We start from the raw sequence: 22,895 nt of genomic DNA on the forward strand, positions 1-22,895 counted from the left end.
ATTTTATATGCTGATGTGTGAGACGGCTGTACACCTGTGTGTATTGTTGACTGGTCCAATGGAAATAGGAAAGAGCATGAAATCAGCTCCATTCTTAGGAAGAACAATGTAATGATCAGAACTGTCACTTTAATCATCATCTGAAAGCACAGATTATCTGGTAACAAACACCGGTTACAGAACACCAGCAAAATGAGGCAGAACATCTGCTTAATTCTTTATAAAACAACTTTATCAAATTTGTACTGGACATTTCCTCCTGTGAAATCTCTGATCGTCCCCTGGAAGCTGTAAGCACATTATTTCCTCTGCTGATTCAATTGTCAATGAACCAGTGGCTTCTCCTGATGTTTATCTGGGGCTTCTGGATGCTTTTCCCTGCATTAATCTAAGAGCAGACGATAGTGACAGCAACAGGTTACAGACAATTCTCTTACCAAATGGTTTCATAAAAAGCAATAGGAAAAAAAAATAATAAAAGGTTTGCGTATTCTATATTTAGCAGCCTTAAAGTGCTTCTTTCTGACTTTTTAGGACAGCCAGGCTAATGCAATTAAGGCAAAACTGAAGCTAAAGTCAAACCATGGCCACAGGGAGATTTATTTCAGACACTGCTTGTATAGAGAAGTTTCCGCTAAAAATGAAGGGTACATTCTAAGTAACCTATTCAATGTAGCTCAGGAAGTCATTCACCTCGAATGGGATTCCATGGATATGTTTCCTTATTTCCCATCATTCCAGAAAAAAATGAAAACCCACTTAAAGAAATAAACAACTATGAAGAAAAATCTATTCAAATGATTTTACAGCATTGACATGTGTGGGTTCCTTGACACTAATGTGACATAGCAGCTACTCCAAGCTCAAGGCCAGTCGTACTTTATTTTTCCTAAGCTGTGACCATAAATGATTATACTTGTGGAACATGTAATAGAAACATAAAATAAACCATCTATGTATTTTAGCGCTTCATTAAAAATACAGGACTTATTTAATCAGAATGATGCTGGCTTTTCCATGTGTATATGCTTTTGTGTTTGCATAAAAAAGTGACAAAAAGTTATATACGTTATCTATACGTTATAAACTAGTATGGCTGATACATGTAACTATTGTGCAGTATTTTCTTATTAAAGCTATTATAAGCAAAACACTCACTCTCCATGGATACATCCTATTCAGGTTCTCTGCGGTGGAAAAAGAAAGAGCCTCACCTCATTGCTTTATTCTCCATGTAGCCATGGATACTGTATATACACTGAAGACATATAATGTGACCCCATGTTTTATCATATAAATGTATCCTAGCATAATATAAAGAGGTAGTGGAGGACACAGACTGTAAAGGGCCCATGTGGAGGAACAATGTATGGAACCCTTGTTATTCCATATCTTATCATAGCACACCATCCTATATGCGTCTATAGCAATCTATCAGTACAGGTTAGATACAAAAGGCATCACTTACATACAACATTATACCTACTGGGCCCCTGCATAACTTGAATGTCCACCCATGTGGTAAAAATTAAAATTACATCTACACAACACTACTACCAAATACCACGATAATAATCTCTAACAATTGTTATTTCATTCTTGATAATATCTTAAGTCAAAGTTTATATGCAATCATAACAAGCAGTGTAACACGACTGTAGAGTCTATAAATCTAACCTGCTCATGTATATCACACTGTATAAAGTTTCCAAAGAGTTACAGTCAATATATACCACGGATACAAGATCAATAACTGTTATCAATATGTAGGTTGATCAATAGCAAACATCCTTCATAACCCCAGGTAAAATTCTGAGATAATAAACTATTCATAGTACATCAGATCAATGATATATAAAGCATGTGTGTCAAGTTTGAGTATATACCAATTCTGCCCTTTACACTTTTGCTATCTAACGCTTAGAAGAACATGAATCCACATCTGCCTGGAGCTACCAGTAATACTGGGAACAGGTGATCTATCCATGGTGCTGAATCATCTCTCGGTTGACCATAAAACTGTTCTCACACAAGGTCTTGAGTCTCCAAAGTTTGATTGTTTACACTAGTTGCAACTTTTAGCTAACATAATAAATTACAAGTTAAAACTAAGAAGGATGACAATGGTGACCAATCCAGTTCATCCAAGAGGACACAAACTTTATGTTTTTGTGAAAGTAGAAACCCTCTTGGACTGAGAAGGTGTGATCTTATTATGAGGCGTATTATATTCTTACTATATATATATTTTGCATTGGTTAAGCCTTTATCATCTTCCTTTGCACATCAATAGAAAAGTGTAGATAAGGCAGTAGATGGAGGCCCGTAACAAACGGATGAAAAAGCCTGAAGATGAGGCAAGCTACGACGCTGTCTCTTAAAGGCAGCACATATAATCATCACTAGAGAAACCTGCATACACTGGGGAAGAACAGACTTGATAATCTTAACTCACCACTTGAATTCTTGTTCTGTTTCAGGCGCTTTCCACATAGACACTGCAGCATATGCACTCCTTTCTTCAGGAAATGCCCAAGAATCTTCATTGATTGACTTTTTTCTGATTCCTTGACAGATTCACAATGTGAAGGAGTCAGCAGCACATCATCCAATGCATGGGGCTTTCAGTCGTGGCATCCACTGGGCTTTGGTTTGTGAGTAGCATTCGCGATCAGAGGATTAAAAACTGTTCAAACGTGACATGTTGGGACTTTTCAATGAAGGCAGTTTGCCAAAAGGGGCAGAGCCTGGGAGATCTTTGTGAGGACGTCAGATGGAAAACATTGAATCTCTTGCTAGCCCAACCTCCTTCAACAAAGCCTGGCTCTCTAAACAGCGTCTGCCAGTGCACACACACAGCTCAGTGTATACAGTAGCTGATAGGAGGAGGCTGGAGAACAGAGCAAATGAACACACAGGAGCAGGCGGATACTTAGAGGAAGCTGTAGCCACAAGCTACACATTAGAAAAGGCATATCTCTGTGCAAACTATGTACAGAAAGCACAATGACTTCACAGACTTCCTAGAAAATAACAGTTTACTATGACATGATATCACTTGTAGACTTTGGCCAAGGACATGTGCCAGTTGTTTGTATTCTTCAGCATAGGCATTTATAGAAGTGAACAAATATATATTTCCTTGCATTTTCAGATCTTTCATAGAAGGTGCCGCTTTTAGTTGCACCCTGTTAGATGTAAGAACTATAAAAGCCTTTGAGAAAAACTGCTATGCATTTTATTTGCAGCGGTTGTTTTATCTGATTGTACAAGTCTGCAAATATGTTTTAAGATAAAAATAACTAGACATCATATCAGAAGCAATGCAGTTTATTCAAATACTACTGACAACAATTCTTTCCCATTGTTAAAAATCACTGTCTATATAGCTTCCTGATATATTATCAACAGGTATATCCCTTACCATATGACTCTAGTGTCACTCTAGTATCACTTGTTGCTCATATTCCTGCCATGGAAAATTATGCATTAAGATTAGCTACTTCTAAACAAAATATGTATCCATGTATAGCATGCAACTCCTTAAAGGAAAACTACCACCAGGATGAAGGATTATATACCAAGCACACTGACATACTGGTGTGTGCCCCCTTTGGCGGGATCTGCTCTTCTCTTAGCGACTTGTGTTCTGGGCTTTACATGAAAAAAGTTTTAAAACATATGCAAATGAGTCTGAGAGGCTTCAGGCTCCATTAACAGCTATGGAGCCTGGAACCCCACAGGCTCATTTTACCATTTTCCCCAATTCACCATTTTCAAAATTCTAAATGATCTCCAAGTAGTTTTAACCACCCAAAATAGTTACTAACTTAAAATTTCCATATGTTTGTTTTATGTTTGTATCATTTTTAAGATGTATTTTATTATGACGTGTGACGGCACAAATCAATATAATCAATGCAGATCAAACATTGGTGTTTGAGATTTTCAAAGAGATTTCCAAATTGACTTTTGAAATATATATTATTAGTAAACCCCATGTTCAAATCTGCAACTCTCAAACTATTAAAAACAGCTTTTAGGAAGATTAACCCTTTGAGAGTTTCCTGATAACTAAAACAAAATGGAGGTAAAATTTAGAATGGTCCAATTTTGTCAGTTATATGTTTTTTAGCCCTAAAATTCACACATTCACAAGAGATGCAATTCCCGATTATGGAGACAACCCACATGTAGTGAGCCATGCAGTAGCCAGTTTTGCCCTGCAGTATGTAGCGGTTTTTAGGAGCACTTGTGGGAGCTATAATATATTCATTTTTCCATTACTGTTGCCATGTCAGGGCTTATTGTTAACTGAAATTTTTGTATTTTTTCCCTGCTTTTCACTGCTAAAAAGTCACACAGCTGTATTCTTGCATTAACATAGAACAAAATCAAGCATGGTAAACAAGGGACACTTACTCATACACCCAGGCACCTTGACAGTGGCAGTCTTCTTATATTTATCATCCATGGCCTCTTTCTTTCTAAAAAAATCAACTTTTAAAATTATCCTAATAAGCCAGGAGGGCTATAGGGGGCATTACCAGAGATCTTCCTTGCTACAGCTTCATAGGCTACCCCTTCCCCCTGGATCTATGAGTAAGTGTACCTCAAGACCTCACACACTGATGACAGTAGAAAAATGGCCTGATCTGCAAACCTGGGAAGAATAGAACCTGCTCTAAAATTAGTGGCACTGGCATTAGACTCGCTCATGGCACTGAGGAAAAATCCCCACCTAGGGCATGAACCCATAAAAAAACCATGGGGATGTGTAGTAGCCACAAAAAAAAAACAGCTAACCCACGCCCCCCATATATTCGGTACTAGCTCGTTTTTATTATAAGGGCATATACACAGTACATATAATAAATGTACAGTATGCAGTATTACTGTAATCACACAGTACCCCAATATTGTTCTACGGTATTACTATCCCAAACAAGAGATTGTGATAAACAAAATGTGCATCGCTAACTGTCTACATAATATTTTGGGCAGTTTTCCATCGCTCTCTAAGTATGCGATTGCTTACTCAGTCACTTTGTAACTTTTAATAATGCCTTAAAGAGTAATGACTTTAAGCAACAAAAGGCTGATAAATTGTGTTAATGGCTTAAGGGAGCTGGTATTGTAGAGTGGAAAGCAAAGAGAATGCCCCTTATATGTGACAGATACTTCATTTACTCCTTCCTTTAAGCATTCTATGTCACATTATTAACACCCAACTTTTTAATAGAGTAAAGTCGAATTATCCATACATCAGTACAAGTTATAATTGCCCCCCATGGGATTCAATGACTAAGAAATTTTCCATGCACTTTTAGCTTCCATTGCCTGTGTATTGCATACTCATATGACAGAACAATACTGAGTTCACTGCCAGGTAAAGATAAAATAATTGTGAATATTGATATAATGACTGTTAATCTGTGAAATTAAACAGGCTGGAAACCTCTACTTAACATAGAGTCCTAATTACAGTATTGGCCACCATGGCAACACTTGTAGGTTAGACCTGAAGAGTTAAGTAAGACTTTGCTATGGGCTGTGGAAAAAAGAACGGAAATGACAGATGCTTAATCTCAAAGAGGGAATTCCTATGCTCTTGAGAATAACCCAAGACACAATCTGTTCCTTTCCATCCCAAATGACCTGTGCACAGGTGGAAAATACACAGAACTAGTTCTAAGGTAAGCATTGATACAGGGTAATACAATATACAGCACAGACCAAAAGTTTGGATACATTTTCTCATTCAAAGAGTTTTCTGTATTTTGTGACGCAGAAAAGGTGAACAAATGCACTCTAAATGCCTGATTCCCACCGTGAAGCGTGGATGAGGAAGTGTGATGGAGTGGGGGTGCTTTGCTGGTGACACTGTTGGGGATTTATTCAGAATTGAAGCTATACTTAACCAGCATGGTTACCATAGCATATTTTTCAAAAGGACACAAACCCCAAACACACCTCCAGGTTGTGTAAGGGCTATTTGACCAAGAAGGAAAGTGATGGAGTGCTACACCGGATGACCTGGCCTCCACAGTCACCAGACCTGAACCCAATCGAGTTTGGGGTGAGCTGGACCGCAGAGTGAAGGCAAGAGGGCCAACAAGTGCTAAGCATCTCTTTGAACTCCTTCAACACTGTTGGAAGATCATTTCAAGTGACTACCTCTTGAAGCTCATCAAGAGAATGCCAAGGTCAAAGCAGTAATAAAAGCAAAAGGTGGCTACTTTGAAGAAACTAGAATACAGACATATTTTCAGTTGTTTCACACAGTTGTTTTGTTAAGTATATAATTCCACAAGTGTTAATTCATAGTTAAGATGCCTTCAGTATGAATCTACAATTTTTATAGTCATGAAAATACAGAAAACTCTTTGAATGAGAAGGTGTGTCCAAACTTTTGCTCTGTACTGTACATAACATTGAAACCTTGCAGCTGATGTGTTGGAAACTCAAATAACAGGTAAGTGTACAGAGCTGATTGACTTTGAGAACATCCATATGGTGATAGTAAAAACAGCTGGCAAGAATGGCAAGTCCTGTGGGGTAGAACTAGTAGGCAAAGGTTACTACACGTTGTCCAAGGAAGGAAAGCTGATGAACCGGTTACAGGCTGGAAGAAGGCCATTGACACACTTGACAAACATAGCCTAGTCCAGTGGTGGCGAACCTATGGCACGGGTGCCAGAGGTGGCACTCTGAGCCCTTTCTGTGGGCACTCAGGCCATCACTGCAGGACAGAGTTCATCAAACAGGACCAAATCCACCAAATATTTCTGCAGTCGCAGGCAACTTATGAGATGCTGCTCTCAGCGCTATTTTAAAGCGACACTTCATTGGCTGTTTGGAACTGCAGGAAAAGTGAGAAGAGCTGCATTATCTATGCAGGTCATCCTGCTAGACCCACCATTCTTCCTGTACAGAGAGACCCTGGAGAGAATCTATTTGCCCTCTTTCTTTCAACTGTATTAGTAGCATTAGGCAGCCGATAAAATTGAAAGATGTGGAAGAACACATAGCAGTAAGTTAATGCTTAAAATGCCATATTGGCACTTCACGGTAAATAAGTGGATTTTGGTTGTAGTTTGGGCACTCAGTCTCTAAAAGGTTCGCCATCACTGGCCTAGTCTGTCTGGTCTTATTCCACAGAAGAGCTACAATAGTACTAGTTGTTGAAAACATATTTAATTCTGAAAAGCTACAGAATCTATAGGATAGGAAATAAGTATTGTGAGCCTCACACGAATCAACCTCTAGGTACCATCAATGTTTAGAGGTCTTGTCTCAGGTCAGATTACCGGTATGTAAATTGCCTGGGTATAATGTCATGGCTGATTATAGAAACCACACTTATATAAATTCTATAGACAGAGCTCTTATTTCAATACTAGTAAATATTGTCACATCTCATGTTTTCTAATACAGGCGGTCTCCTACTTAAGAACACTCGACTTACATACGACCCATAGTTACAAACGGACCACTGGATATTGGTAATTTATTATATTTTAGTCCTAGGCTACAATAAACAACTGTAGCAGTTATCAAAGGTGTCTGTAATGAAGCTTTAGTGTTAATCCTTGTCAGGATCAGTGGATCCCCTGGACCACCACGGGAGATGGAACTAGCCGACACCTGGTACCGGAGCCCAAGCGGCACCTGGTTTTCACCAGAGCCCACCGCAAAGCGGGTTGGACTTGCTGCGGCAGGATACCACCAGGTCGTTCCACAGGTGCGACCAGCCCGCGGTGGCAGCCGAGGTTGAGGTACCTTAGCGTATGACAGTCTCGTAGTCAGGTCCAGGCAGAGGGTTAGGGCAGGCGGCAGAGATGCAACGTCAAGTCCAAGTCCGAGGTCAGCAACGGGAGGTCCAGGCAGGTGGGAGCGGGAACACAGGCACACGGAACACAGCAACACGGAGGAACTCGGGTAACACAGGACTCAGGAGCGGGAACACACAGGAATACACAGGAACGAAGGAATACACAGGAACGCAGGAATACACAGGAACGCAGGAATAATCGCTTGGAAGCTTTCTCTTAGGCTATGAGGCACAAAGATCCGGCAAGGGTTACAGATAGAGGCAGGCTTATGAAGAATTGGGCAATATGGCCTGCGCCAATTAATGGCGCGCTGGCCCTTTAAATTTGGAGAAGGTGCCGCGTGCGCGCCCTAGTAGTTGGGGATGCGCGCACAGCGGAGGGGAGCGAGCCAGGACCCGGGACGGGTGAGATGTGCTGGCGGCGCGCTGGCGGGGTCAGGGCGGCACGGGTGAGCCCGCGACCCGCGATGTGGGTCGCTGGACCACCCGTGACAATCCTGATTCTTATGACAACCCAACATTGTTAAAATCCAATTGTCACAGAGGACAAAAAAGTTCTGGCTGAGATTACAATGATAAAATATACAGTTCCGACTTACATACAAATTCAACTTAAGAACAAACCTACAGACCCTATCTTGTATGTAACCCGGGGACTGCCTGTATTAGAACAGGTTGGTTCTGTTATTAATGTAGTCATAATGGCATAAAAATTTGCGTTTCTGCATACACAGCAGGCCCTCAATGAAAGTGAGGGGGAAGCATAAGTGAGGGGAAAACTTTAATGCTGAATACATCAGAATATACAATACTCTTGCCTGGTGTTAAGTTCTTTAGTAAATTTGACACTTATCAAACAGCTCTAATCTACAGCATTTCCTGCGTCTGGAGGGGTCATTTTTGTGCCAAAATGCACAACTTATTTGAAGTCTTAAACTTCACATGTGGAATTGCATGTGAGCATGTGAGCACTGCAGCAAACTCTGAAGGGAAATTGCTTTGGCACAAAAAAAAAAGTAGCAAAAGTGGACATGTGCAGTGGACATGTAACAATCGAACCCTCAGCAAACCGCAGCTGGGCCCACTGGGGGAAGGGGGCCCACACATCAGTGTGCAGGGGCGCAACAACAGCCAGCAGTGGGGCAAAGTAACACGCCCTTGTGCTCGCCCAATCTCCCTCAATCCTCAGGAGCTGCCGCTGGCTAGCCTTCATTTGTGATCAAGCAGCCAACCCCCACATGCTGCCGCCTGCCCTTGCTCTACACATGCGGCTGGCACCTGATCTGTGGTTGCCGGCTTGACTCCTCCTAGGCCGGATGGGTGGCAGCTGGCCCACCTCATCTTTGGACCATTCCACGGGCGCCGTCCTGACTTATCAGAGGCCTGATCTGCGGCCGCCGATCTGCCACATCCGTGGCCCGGCTCATCCACCGTGGCCTGCCTCAACCATGGCCTGAACCGCGGCCACCCTACAGCCAAGCCTCGTCCTGCCTGTACGACATAAAATGTAAGTATCTTTAGCTGTGTGTGTAGGTACGTATGTTTATATGCATCTGTTTATATATGTCAATCCTGTATGTGTGCATCTGCTGTATCGTATCCACTTTGTGGGGTGTGTGTGTATATGTGTTGTATGAGTATATGTATATTCTGTATGAGTCTATACGCAGTATAGGGCACATTTATCACAGTATGTATGCCTGAAATAGGTGTGCAAACTGTGATTTAGTCACAATCCCCAGCACAGAGGCCGGGTGTTGTTGCTGCACTGTGCTGCATTCTTGCTCTGCCGTGTCTGCCCCTGTTCAGGTGCACGCTATGGCGCATTTTTGAACCAAGTCGCAGCACATTAACCTCCTCATAGATCCCATGACTTCCGGGGGGAAGGGTGAAGCATCCCTGTGTGTGTATATGGTGTGTTTATACTGTATGTCTAAGTATAAGATGTATATATACTATATGTATGTTTATAATGCGTTTATACTATATAGTATGGCCCCATTTATTAAAGCTCCTGCATTAGGTTTTTGTCTGTAGTTTGCATGTTCTTTTCAGTGCAAAGTAAGGTAAAAAACTGTCGCAAACACTTTAATAAATGTGGGCATTGTGTGTATATACTGTATGATATAAGTTCATAAATGTGTACGTATTAGTGAATAAATGTATGTATGAGTGTAAAAGTGTATAAAAGTGTCTGTATGAGTGTAGAACTTTATGTGTGTATATAAGTATATAAATGTGTGTACAAATCCCTTCCTTAAGGGGAAGGGAGGCCCCATGCTTTTTGTTGCGCAGCTGTGCTGGCTTCCAAGCGACACAAATTAGGAGGCGTGCCGTCAGACAGTCCAACTGATTCGGACTGAGGGCGGGATTTAACTTTCAAATTGTCCTCAGATGCACCACAAAAAAGATGGTGAACTCTGTCTGACCTGAGTGGGGAAGCGACATATTCATGACTTTGATATTCATGCCCCATTGTGTTTGTAAAAAGGCTAATGGATGCTTAGAAAGCCATTGAAAACCCTTGTTGAAGTATGCTAGCACCGCTGAAAACAGTTTGGCTAACTAGAGAATCCATAAAACTGACCTTCCTTTCAGCTGGTTGAGAATCACATCTGTTTGTTCTATGAAACTCTCAAAATGGCCAGAAAAAAAGAACTTTCATGTGAAACTCGGGAGTCTATTCTTGTTTTTAGAAATTAAGGCCATTCCATGCGACAAATTTACAAGAAACAGAAGAATTTCTGCGACAGTGTTTATTGCTCCCTTCAGAGGAGAGCAAAAACAGGATCTACCGAGTGTAGAAAGAGAAGTGGGAGGCCCCACTACACAACTAAGCAACAAGTACATTAGAGTCTCTAGTTTTAGAAACCTATACCTTGCAGGTCCTCAACTGGCAGTTTCATTAAACAGAACCTGCCAAACACCAGTGTCAACCTCTACAGTGAAGAGGCGACTACAGGATGCTGGCCTTTAGGGCAGAGTGCCAAGAATAACTGAAACTAGCTAATAAAAGGAAAATATTAATATGGGCAAAAGAACACAGACATTGGACAGAGGAATATTGGAAAATAATGTTATGGTCAGACGCATCTAAGTCTAGCAGTACGTGTAATCGCACCCTAACCAGCCCCACTTGTTTTGTATGTAAACAATGCAGAATACATGGTGCTTATTACCAATCGTATGCGTTTCAGCTGAAACGCATGTGTGATCAAACAAAGCCACTCGCCATTCTGCTTCACTTGTATTTCTAAATGCAAGTCAATAGTTATGTGTAAGAGCAAGTTTGATGTATGGAGTGAGTCCCTTCTTCCCAGCTGAACAGTGGTAATGATTTCATTATATGACGTTTGAATAATAATACAAATCTTTATACAGCGCCATCATATTCCATATTGCTTTACAAATCATAGGGAACATATACAAATATAATATTACATTACAGAGTACAAATAGTCATAGGGAACAATATGTGATTACATGCCCAGGGGCGGGGTTTCGCCTAAATGCACATGCTTTTCTAAGGAAAAAAAATTCCAGGGGCACTTAAAGAAATAAAGCAAAACAAAAAAAGTTTAAAGAAAATACAAATTTTAAATCCCACACAAACATATTGGGTATCCCTGTGTTGCAAAAATAAAGGGCACGTTCACACTGTGTTTTTTGATTGCATTTTCATTGCGTTTTGAAACCCATTACAACAGCTAAGCAGTGGTGATTTGCCCAATTACATTATTGCTAACACTTTCAATATTTGTGTTCCTGCTTCATTAAAAAACTGAGATGATACACTCTGTACTTTGGCATCCCCCAAGACTTTCTTTGTACATATTTCCATGTCGGACATTGATCGCCATTCATTTATTCTCATCAGTAGGACCTGATCAAACAATTCTTGTATCATGTGGAATGGTAATAAATAATAATCCCTTTCTTTGTCTAGCATCGGATTTGTGATAGACTGGACAGAACAAAAATTTCTTTACTTTAAAAATTCTAATATATTAGAATATATATATTTAGTCTGGATAAATCCTTAGCAGTGGAAGATTATCATATAGATGCATGATCCTTCTTTCCTCTAATCATGGGTGAATATGTCCAGATATGTGTATCAGAAGCAAAGCAACATGACATCTGATAAAGTCAAAGTGATATGCTTACTTTCCTAGTCGTGTTATCATGTTCAGTTTTCTGTTGGACTCAGTTTTCTGTTTACCATGTGTTTGGCTGGTTTGAACCTGTTTATCTTAATTTCTGGAAGTGTAGGCAGCTGTGAAATGGATTAAAACCAGCCAAACACACGGTAAACATACAAAAACGCGTGCGTTTTCAGTTCATTTAAAAACTATACAAAAACAGTCTAAGAACAGGTGGCAACACCTCTTTTATGTGCAAACTACTTGCAAATGTACAGTATGTAAGATGGGTCAGCTCCACATATGTATCGCACTTGACACCTTTGACAAAGCACACATTTATGCACTAAAAGGGGCGTTCCGGTTCTTAGTCTAACCCTGCGCCATATTTATCATGCAGTGTTTCACAGAATTGTGGTGCACGTCCTATGTTAAAAAAAAAAAAAGTACACTCTGTCAGAGCAGTGCAGAGGGCGGTGGATTCATTAAGAACGGGCGCCACAATTCCTGAAGAAGGCACCCTCTGTACACTACACAGGCAAACTGCACATACTACGGTTTGCACAGTTTTTGATAAATGTGGGCCTTGACTCTTCTGACATCACTGGCCGTCTCCTAGCTCCTTGGGCAAGAGCAGAAGATAAACATAGAAAGCGGGGTGTGACTAAATTAAAAGCCGTCGATGCTGAGAGCTGCTCGAGTGACTTCAGCCTGAGCGCCTCCAGCTAACACCTCCGTCTATCATCACTCTAAGGGTGAAGACACACATGGCGTTTTTAGGCCGTTTTTGGGCCGTTTTTAGTTAGTGCGTTTTCAGATCGTTAAAAACGCATGCGTTAAAAAACGCATGCGTTTTTGTCCGTTTTTCATTGCGCAATTTCGGAAAAACTGACAAAACCGCATGCGTTTTTAAAAAACTGATGCGTTTTTAACGCATGCGTTTTTAACGATCTGAAAACGCACTTAGTAAAAACGGCCCAAAAACGCCATGTGTGTCTTCACCCTAACACATCCGTCTAACGCATGCGTTTCAACATGCATTGCACCAGCTGGAGATAGATTTGCCTGATTAAACACCTGTTAACACTTGCATTTACAAAAAGCTAATATTATTGATTGCATTAACGCATGCGTTTACATGCATGCATTAATGTAATGTTAGCACATGCATTAACATTGTGTTAATGGTTGCGTTTTTGTAAGCGCAAATGTTAACAGCTGTTTAATTATGTAAATCTCTCTCCAGCTGGTGCAATGCATTTTAAAATATACCTGCATTAGAGAGGACGTGTGACTGCACCCTTAGTAAATAAAGTTGTCATGCTGTCAGCAATTTTGCAATGTTAATTTAAAGAGAAGCTGTCACCAGGGACCTCATTTTCACCAAAGACAGGCTGCCCATCACACCTGCATTGCAGATCTGCCTTTCTGCCTTCTATAAGTATTTTCTAAGTATTTACATTACAATATAATTGTGTGTTATAACTTACCTTGAACCCTGACAGAAACCTCTGTGTAGTCACAGGGGTTAGGCTTTGGTTTGAACGCATTTCAAAAAAACATGCGACTTGTCTGTGCTGCAGACTGCTCAGCTCTCAGCCCCCACCTTTGTGCTCCTGTACAGCTCGTATATGTTGTAATCCCTGTACATGGTTGACTTGTCCCAACCACTGCAGTAGTCACAGCAGTCATATGAAGAGGAACAAAAAGTTTTCGATTCAAGTCTTAAAAAGCCCCAAAAAACTAAATATGATACCTGTTATTGCTTTTTATTTTAACTGATAATTTTTAAAGCCATTTAATAGCGTATCCTAGCAACCTCGTTTTAATGGACAGCATAACATCCATGTTCTGTCCATTAAAGCAGATGGTTACTGGGATACACTATTAGATGACTGTAACTGAGTGCTGTCTGTTTTTTTCATGATCCACTGACATCGGGAACATGGACTGTACTTATGGGGTCTGTTTTTTTCCAGCCCCAAATGATCCCCTTTAACTTTCTCACTAGAGAAAGTTAAGAGGATTCATCTATAATGTGCAATACTTATGTTAGTTCTTGAATATCACTGATGTAGTCACTTGTCTTTGCTTTTCTATACAGCTTTCATCTTGCACATGATGGAAGCTCGGCTTGTGCCTGTTAGGGATAAATAACAGATGAGAAGATTGCACAGAGGAGATATTTCCCTGTAGGAAGTGCACTCCGAGCCTCTGCTGTGCAATGCACTAGGCAGCACCATGTCTTTGGGGCATTGTTTTGTAAGAATAGCTGGAATGTAAAGCAGCTATGAGTATAAAATTGAACAAACAGCCTTATGAAGTCCCATAACACATTCGATGCAGGGAATTAAAGCTATCTGCTGTGTGAAAATAGCCTTTTATAGCTCCTGGTGACCATCAGAAGAGACTATTCTGGAAAGGCCTTCAACTGTTCCTGCCTCTTTTTGAAGTCATCACTTCTGTAAAGTCATCACTTCAATATTTGTGTTTTCCTATAATTGACATTTATTCCCTAATCCTCTGTATAAGTGAGAAATGTCAGACCATTGGACTTTATATCCTCGTAGATCCCCTTCAATGCCAACTTTCGGTATGGGGAAAATTAAGGCTCACAAGATGAGATATTGTATGTCGTCTAAGGAGGACATATGGGAAAACCTCTTTTGTATCATAAATGCTTATGTTTTATAGCACACACAGGTCATATTAATAGTAAAAACTAATTTTCTAAGAAGTTTTAACACAGAATAGGGGAAAACTTTTTGCTCAGTGGTTGTCCTACCAGTAGGAACTCCAACAATCATAAAACGGTGGTCCAGTGTTACCTGTATGAATGGTGTAGCAGGTTACACAGACTCATTGCTGCTGCATCATTCATCTCTATTGTACTGTTAGCACAGAGCACTCTGCAGTTTGGGTGGACTACGGTCATGACAGACAGGGCTGGGAAGGGTTAAGACCTTGGGGGTGGATGACATAGTGGCAGGCTATAGGGGGTTTTAACTAAAGGGGGAGGTATATACTAGTCTGCAAGGAGGGAACACCATCTTTGGCAGAAAAAAATTCTCTACCCTGCTTCATGGTTAAAGGAGTGTACGATTGAAGCAGATCTACAACCGCATTTAGAGATCCATCAATGCTGACCAGGTCCATCACACTGAACCTATTATCAACAATCATACTGGCCAACTTTTGAGAGATGACATTCAGAGGACTCTGGGAAGTGATCTAGTATGTAATGGAGTGCACCATAATGCATGACCTCATGCCCAGCTACTTCTATCGGCATGTCCCCACCTACAGCATTTTAATCACAAATAAAGCAGCAGACCAGGTGCGTAACTACAGTGGTAGATAGCCTCGCTGGGGCCCGAAGTGTCAAGGGGCCCTGGTATCCGTCTTGAAACACTAAAGAATGGAGAATGTGTACAGCATAATAATTATATAACAGTGCACTTCCAGAACACAGTGGGGAGTCCAGCTCACCTCAAACCATAGAATGAAATCCGACAAGGCACGGACTGCCCTCCTGCATGGGCTGCATCGAATTAGTACAAGCGGAAAAAGGATTCCATGTCCAGCTTCGTCCAAGATGATTCAAACTTTATTTAAGGCATAGCATTTAAAATCCCGGAGCATTTATAGGCCAACGCATTTCAAACTGTGGACCCGTTCTTAGTCATGGCTGCCATGACTAAGAACGGGTCCACCGTTTGAAACGCGTTGGCCTATAAACGCTCTGGGATTTTAAATACTATGCCTTAAAGGGAACCTGTCACCAGGAGACCCATTTTTAGCACTACCCCAGTCCCCACAGAGCATAGTACATACACTGCCAAAGTGTTTTTGTATTAAAAATTGGTTTTACAGAAAAAAAGATATTTTATATTGTACCTTTCATTAGCATCTGCTGTGTGACTAGGCAGTTTTCTATTGGGAGGGGCTGGAAAGGAGATGTCCCCCCCCCCTTGGAAAACAGCTTCTCCATGTGACCTTTTCAAATATATGAAAACACCCATCACTGGGCTTAGCGACACCCCCTGCTCCTCTACAGCCAATCCCGAGTGTGGAGAGTAATTCATATATTTGAAAAGGTCACATGTTTCCCATTGGTGGGGGGGGGGACTGCTCCTTTCCAGCCCCTCCCAATTGGCAACTGCCTAGTCACACAGCACATGCTAATGAAAGGTACAATATAACATATCTTTTTTTCTGTAAAACCTATTTTTTTATACAAAAACACTTTGGCAGTCTATGTACTATGCTCTGTGGGGTCTCCTGGTGACAGGTTCCCTTTAAATAAAGTTTGAATCATCTTGGACGAAGCTGGACATGGAATCCTTTTTCCGCTTGTACTACATCCAGAACTCACCTGAGTTGGCACCTCAGATAAGAAATGTTGGTGGAGAGAGAGGGGACAGCAGAACGGCAGGTCTGACAGTATATGGCACATTGTGTGTGTGAGTGTATATATGAGTGTATACATGTGTGTGTTTGTAACTGACAAGTGTGAGTATACAAATATCCATATTTTTTAAGGGGGAAAAGTTGTCCCATTCCGAGGGCTGCTATGGGGCCCTGCCTCACTTATTTACACCCCCTAATCCCCAAACCAGATCTTGAAACAAATAAAAGTTATGGTTGGCCTATGGATTTTAATGGCACCTCTGTATTTGTAGATGAGTGTAAAGACTAATTGACATTTTTTCCGTGGGGGAATCCTTCTACACTAGGAGGTAGCCATTCTGCTCCTCTGACCTTCTTACACAGATATATTCCTACAAAATATCCATTTTACAAGTTTCCTCAAATGATATTAAGATATGAGATGTGGGGTGAAATATTCGACAATAGCATCTTGGCGACAGGCAGAGGAGCAAGTTAAAACACGCCAAGCTCTCAGAACCATGTCAGGATAGAAATAGAGAGGAGGAGAATAATCCTTCATCTCACAGGTACTTGATCTGCTGTGAAAGTCACAACTTATTTTTAACTTGTGTCCTATAGTAATGAGCTTCAGGCAGAAAAAACGCCACATTATGATACATGACACCCAAACACTTGACGTAAGGAATATCAAACCACCGCTAGAGAACATCTATATATCAAAAAAACCACTGTGGTTTGTACAGAATGCAACCAAGACTGGGGGACATATTTCTAAGTATGCTAAACACAAATTTTCTAAATGTCACAAATGCTAAAATACTAAGAACTGGCTTATATTTTTAACAAAAAAACTGCATGTAGTGGACTGTAAGCTGCAGTACCTATAGTCTAGCAGCTGTAGAGTGGCACCGCTCTGCAGTACATTGTGCTATTACATGTTCTGTACTCTTTCATCTGTTTCTTATGAGACCAGTGAAGGCTAATGTTTATTTCTGATTGCAGATATTGATCTGTACAAGATCATCTAGAAATCTTGATGAGCTTTGAATATCACTGTTATCTATGTTACATCCGTCATTTGACCATCATCACTACCTGCCCAGGTGGATGTATGAAGAACCGGAGAAAGGTAAGTATCCATTATTAATTTTCCATACCCGTGTCAGGAAAAACCCCTTTAACGACTGAATAGGGAGTGGGCTATATAGATTAACACACAGAGACCACTATAGGCCAGACATTTGCAATCACCTAAGGTAAAATCATGGGGAAGATTTATAAAATGGTCTGAAAGAGAAATTGGGGGACATTTATCAGGACTAGGACATGGCAGCTCTAGAAGACCTGAAATAATCGCAGTGCCTTGGGAACTGACAGTAATTGGATTTTTTACAATTTGAACATTTAGGGTTTATGGCACAAGAATTAGACACCAGTGCAGCCAGAGCCTCCTGATGTATCAGGTAGCAACGGAGGGGCAGGGACTATCATACGCCGTCGATGTCCCCCATTGTCTCAATCATAGCTTTCAGGTTTTTTCGAAAGAAAAACATGAAATTGAAGCTGACCCCATGGTATCTGCATAATGCGCCAAGTGTAACAAGAACATGTGGGACTTTTGGTTTTACAACCTATACAAATACATCAGTAGGAGATGGTGTAATATGTGATAAGTAAAGAGCACAATTTTAAGGAATTTGAGGTATAATACTGTCTTTTTTGTGAATACATTCACTCATGTTTCCACATTCTACAATGAACGGAATTCAGATATAAAAGTTTCTTTTCACAAAACCTTGACAAAAGTCAACAATTACAATTTTATTAAAAAATATAGTCTGAAGAGAAATTCACATTTGATAAAATGCTGCAGTGTGCACTGTGCAGTGTACTGCAGAAGATACTAGATGTCATTTTAAGCTTCATGCACAGAAATGACTTAATGTCTTATTTTTTTCACTGTTTGTCTTTTTTTTTTCTTAGAAAGCCATACAATTTTACAATCATTTGGACCGAATGTAAGGCATGTTCATAACAAGTGCAAATTACAAATTGGCCACTAGAGGGCAGCAAATTAGTAAAATGCTGTTGGCGCTAAGGCGCTGGGAAACAAACAGCATCAGGTATTTGCTGAGCAGTTTCTTGTTATAAAGTTTAATAGTCTTCCCATGGAAAGACTTGGTAACATACAGTCCGGATCCTGTTATGTCGGTATTGGTCACTTATGCTATTTTTCTGATGATGGATCAGGTGGTTCATAAGGTGAGGGGTGGTATCGATTATTGATGTGAATTTGATAAGGCATCTCTTTTGCCAGACATCCAGACGTCTCATTTGCAAAAAAGAAAAATTTCACTACATTTTTTCAAAAAACTTTCTAGGACCAGGATTTGAGACTTCTTGAGGGTTTTCCTACCTTAATAGCACTTTCCTGGAAATAGGAGTGGTGTGGCAGGTCACACCACTAAAGGCTGCGCCAGGATAGTGTCACAACTTATTTCTGAAATCTACATGTGGTCTGGCAAAGATTTCATTCCAGCCAAGAGTGCAGCACCAGAAGTGACAGGAACCTCATAGTAAATCCAGGAGCGTCATGCACTGACAGAGGGAGATATTATGCAAGATAGGCCAAGATGCTGCAGTTTTCGCTGCTGTCTTTTTTTCATTTGCTGCTGCCAGTTGCCCCAGAGCAGGGAAAAATCCAGTCCCAAACCAAAACATCCAGGCCCCTCTTGAACTTGTTCCAATTATCCGCCATCCGTCTTGTTGCAGAGAGTTCCATAGTTACACTGCTATTACAGTCTATGGCGATGGTATAACCATCTCTCCTCCAGGCGTAGACGATGCCCCCTTGTCCTGGCCACAGACCTAGGTATAGAGCAGGGGTGTCAAACTTATTTTCTCGTGGGGCCACATCGGCCTTGTGGTTGTCTTTTTTTTGCTGTATAAATATATCAACTTGAGTTGTTTAGTAGTTACATTTATACAGAATTAACATTACAATGAGCCATTTGAGGCCAAACCCAAAGCTGAACTCTCCCAGCAGCAACATCTTGAGAATCTATTACTCTCAATACATCACAATTTTTTTTTTTGCTTTAGCAGCAAACAGCTGCGTTTGCCTTCTACCAATAACCACAGGTTTTTCTCCATCAGTTTTATTAATTTTTCATTTAAAACATAATTTTATTTCCTAGATCCAAGTGCATTACATTTATCTACATTAAACTTCATCTGCCATTTGTCAGATCATTCCTCCAGCTTCCACAAATCCCTCTGCAATATTAATCCTCTGTATTAATTACTTTACACAGCTTAGTATCATCGGCAAATATTGAAACTGTACTATGTAAACCCTATATGAGGTAATTAATAAAAATATTAAAAAGAAGTGTCCCCTCACAACCAAGTGCAAGGGTTATGGCGAATGGATGTCTCTCGGAGGCATTCGAGTTAGGAAGGGGCACAAGGCAGGGCTGCCCCCTTTCCCCCTTCCTTTTTGCGATAGCTATAGAGCCCCTGGCTAGTTTAATAAGGAATATGCCTAATATACAGGGCTTCCCAATAGGCTCTAGAGAGGAGCGCATCTCACTATACGCTGATGATGCCCTGTTATATTTGGGAGATGTGGACAACTCTATCAGCCCAGCTTTGGAGGTGATCAAACAGTTTGGGGATAGGTGGGGCTTCAAAATTAATTGTGATAAGTCCTCCGTCCTCCCACTGGCGTCACTTTCGCCGGATTCTCCGGTCCACGCATTGCCCCTTCGGGTAGTTCAAAAATTCAAATACCTTGGAGTTATGGTATCCCTGGACCCCAGGGATTATATTGAGGATAATCTAGTACCCTTAATGAATAACTGTAGGGATAAGGTCAACACGTGGTGTAAGCTCCCTTTATACATGATAGGTAGGGGCAATTTAATAAAAATGGGGCCTATGCCCCAGCTGCTTTATATCCTTCATAATACGCCCATATGGATACCATTCAGGGTATTTTATAATATACAGAGTATGTTCCGCGAGTTGCTCTGGAAAAAGGGGCATCCTAGGATTAAAATTGAAACCCTGCAGAGAGCCAAGGATAGTGGAGGGCTGGCTATTCCAAACCCTTGGGTTTATTTTTTAGCGGCACAGGCACAACATTTAAGAGGATGGGAACGGGGAGGGGATGGTTCGGGACCCAGTGGGAGATTAGTGGCATTCATAACTGGCATGACACCGCCAATAGCGGCAGTAGAAGTAGGAAGTACAGGAACAAATGGAGGACTGAGATGCCCGACTCTGGTTCTAATGTCAAAGACATGGTCTAAGATTAAGGATATGGTGGGGGTTCAGGGTCATAGTGAGTACCTCCCTATATGGCATAATCTCCGGCTCCCTGAGATGTTCAAATTAGAGGGTTTCTCGCCATGGGAGGGTAAAGGAATATGGTTTATACAGCAATTAATCTCAAATCCTTTGAACAATTGAGGGAAACCTTTAATCTGCCACATACACAATTTTATAAATTTCTGCAATGAGAAAACGGTCAAAGATGGTATGCTTCAACTATCAAGTCACAGTACACTGAAGTTGATAGTGGGAAGGGGCCCGAATAGGGGAATTATATCTAATATTAATTCTAGACTCCTGGGAGAATATCTGAAAGGATATGCCCTTACGATAAAAGAGAAGTGGGAAGCAGAGGTAGGGGAAATCTCGGATTCCCAATGGGAAGAAATCTTAGAGGGGACACCATTATTATCTCCATCAGAGGCCCAAAGATTGTCTCAATTTATCTCCTGCATAGGGTGTACAAGACACCAAGCCTGCTTCATAGGATAGGAGTACGACCTGACTCTTGCTGTCCCAGATGTTCGTCCCCAGATGCAAAACTATTGCATATGTTATGGGAACGTAAGGAGCTGGAGGAATTTTGGAAACAAGTTTTGCATTTAATTCGGAAGGTGCTATCAGTGGACCTGGAGCCGGATCCAAGGATCTGCTTGTTGGGATTGATCGAAAATCATAATATAGAAGGGATCACTATGCTGTGTATACAAAAGTTATTATATATGGCACGCAAGTCCATAGCAGCTCGATGGATCCAGACTTCAGCACCCACAATACAGGAATTCATAAATAAGGTTAACAGTATAATTAGATTGGAATGGGGGGGTATACTTGAAAAGAAAATGGCCAAAAAAAATTGATAAACTATGGGGAAGATGGTTGAACACATCGGGACTTCCGTATAGGGCCCAGATAGAATTACGAAATAGTTCTCACTACCAGTTGATGACTGTGACTGTATGAAGATATCTACTTCTGAGGGAAAAATTGCTGTCGTAGTTACTTTTTTGTTGGGTGAAGGGATCCCTGCTCTCTAGGTATGACCTGTGTGGAGTGATTATATGGTCCTTAGGCATAGTTAAAAAAAAAAAAATTGGTCTTCATCTGTCTGATGTAGGGAATGTGGGTGGGGGAGTGGGTTGTTTTTATTGTTTTGGTCCTTTGTGCAACAGTGTGTTTGTAAAGTGTTGTAAAAAACAAAAATTACAATAAAAATGTTTTGATCAAAAAAAAAAAGAAGTGTCCCCAATACTGACCCCTTTGGCACTCGACTGGTAACTTAAGCCCAATCTGAAAATGTGCCATTGATGACAACCCTCTGTTTGCTATCAATAAGCCAATTGCTTACTCAAATACACAGATTTCCCCTAGTCCAAGCAGTCTCATTTTATGTACCAACCTTTAATGTGGCACTGTATCAAATGCCTTGGAAAAGTCCAGATATACAACATCCACAGCCTCCCCCATGTCCAGTCAAGATCTCACTCCTCATAGAAGCCAATCAGATTAGTCTGACAGGACCGATCCCTCATTAAACCCATGCTGATGAAGGGTTATAGGGTTATGTACAGTGAGATACTTCAGGATAGCATCTCTAATAAACCCCTCAGATATTTTCACAACAACCAATCTGTCTACAGGTCTGTAGTTTCCAGGTTCACATTTTGTAATTTTATAGAAAATGGATGAATTTTATGTAGAAAAATTAATTTTATGTTTTTAAACAAGCCCCCACCCCCCGAAAAAAGGGTTTTTCTGTGCCTAATACAAAAAGCTGTTATCTGATTATTATTGTGATTATTATCTTAGGTGTCTTGCAGTATGTTTATCTTTGTAGAAAATATGATTATGATGTGTTCATCTTAAAGAGGACTGTGTTCATTTCCATATGCTGCACATAGTCATCAAGAGCATAATAAGTAACTACAAGTAGATCAAATGCATAAGACTTCTGGGACCCCACTGACCCTGAGAAAAGGGGTCTCATGAGCCCCTTATGAACTGAGTGACATGTTTTGTGTGCATGCTCCGGATCTACCTAATATAAAATTCATGATTTAGCTCCTCTTCAGCATAAATAAATGGAGCATCATTGTGTGTATATATTTTAATGTTCCATTTAATTTGACCACACCAAGAGCCCCGTTCTCATATTCCGGCAAGATGGAGGGGGAAAAGTCTTAGTGGTCAGA

The 22,895-nt window shown here is 40.8% G+C and overlaps 1 protein-coding gene across 3 annotated transcripts in view; it reads right to left on the reverse strand.

Annotated features, from left to right (window-relative positions):
- FGF12 (fibroblast growth factor 12) overlaps nucleotides 1–22,895 on the reverse strand; it is a 346,268-nt gene that overhangs the window by 242,000 nt on the left and 81,373 nt on the right. The window contains exon 1 of one of the 3 annotated variants that reach the window (XM_072142589.1): nucleotides 2,456–2,796. The exons of the other annotated variants lie outside the window; for them this stretch is intronic. Coding sequence (XP_071998690.1) covers nucleotides 2,456–2,546 — 91 coding nt within the window. The 5' untranslated portion in view covers nucleotides 2,547–2,796. Of the gene's footprint in view, nucleotides 1–2,455; nucleotides 2,797–22,895 lie in introns of those variants that run through there. 3 annotated transcript variants of the gene reach the window in all.

The sequence above is a fragment of the Engystomops pustulosus genome, chromosome 3, assembly GCF_040894005.1.
Source record: "Engystomops pustulosus chromosome 3, aEngPut4.maternal, whole genome shotgun sequence".
Lineage (NCBI taxonomy): Eukaryota > Metazoa > Chordata > Amphibia > Anura > Leptodactylidae > Engystomops > Engystomops pustulosus.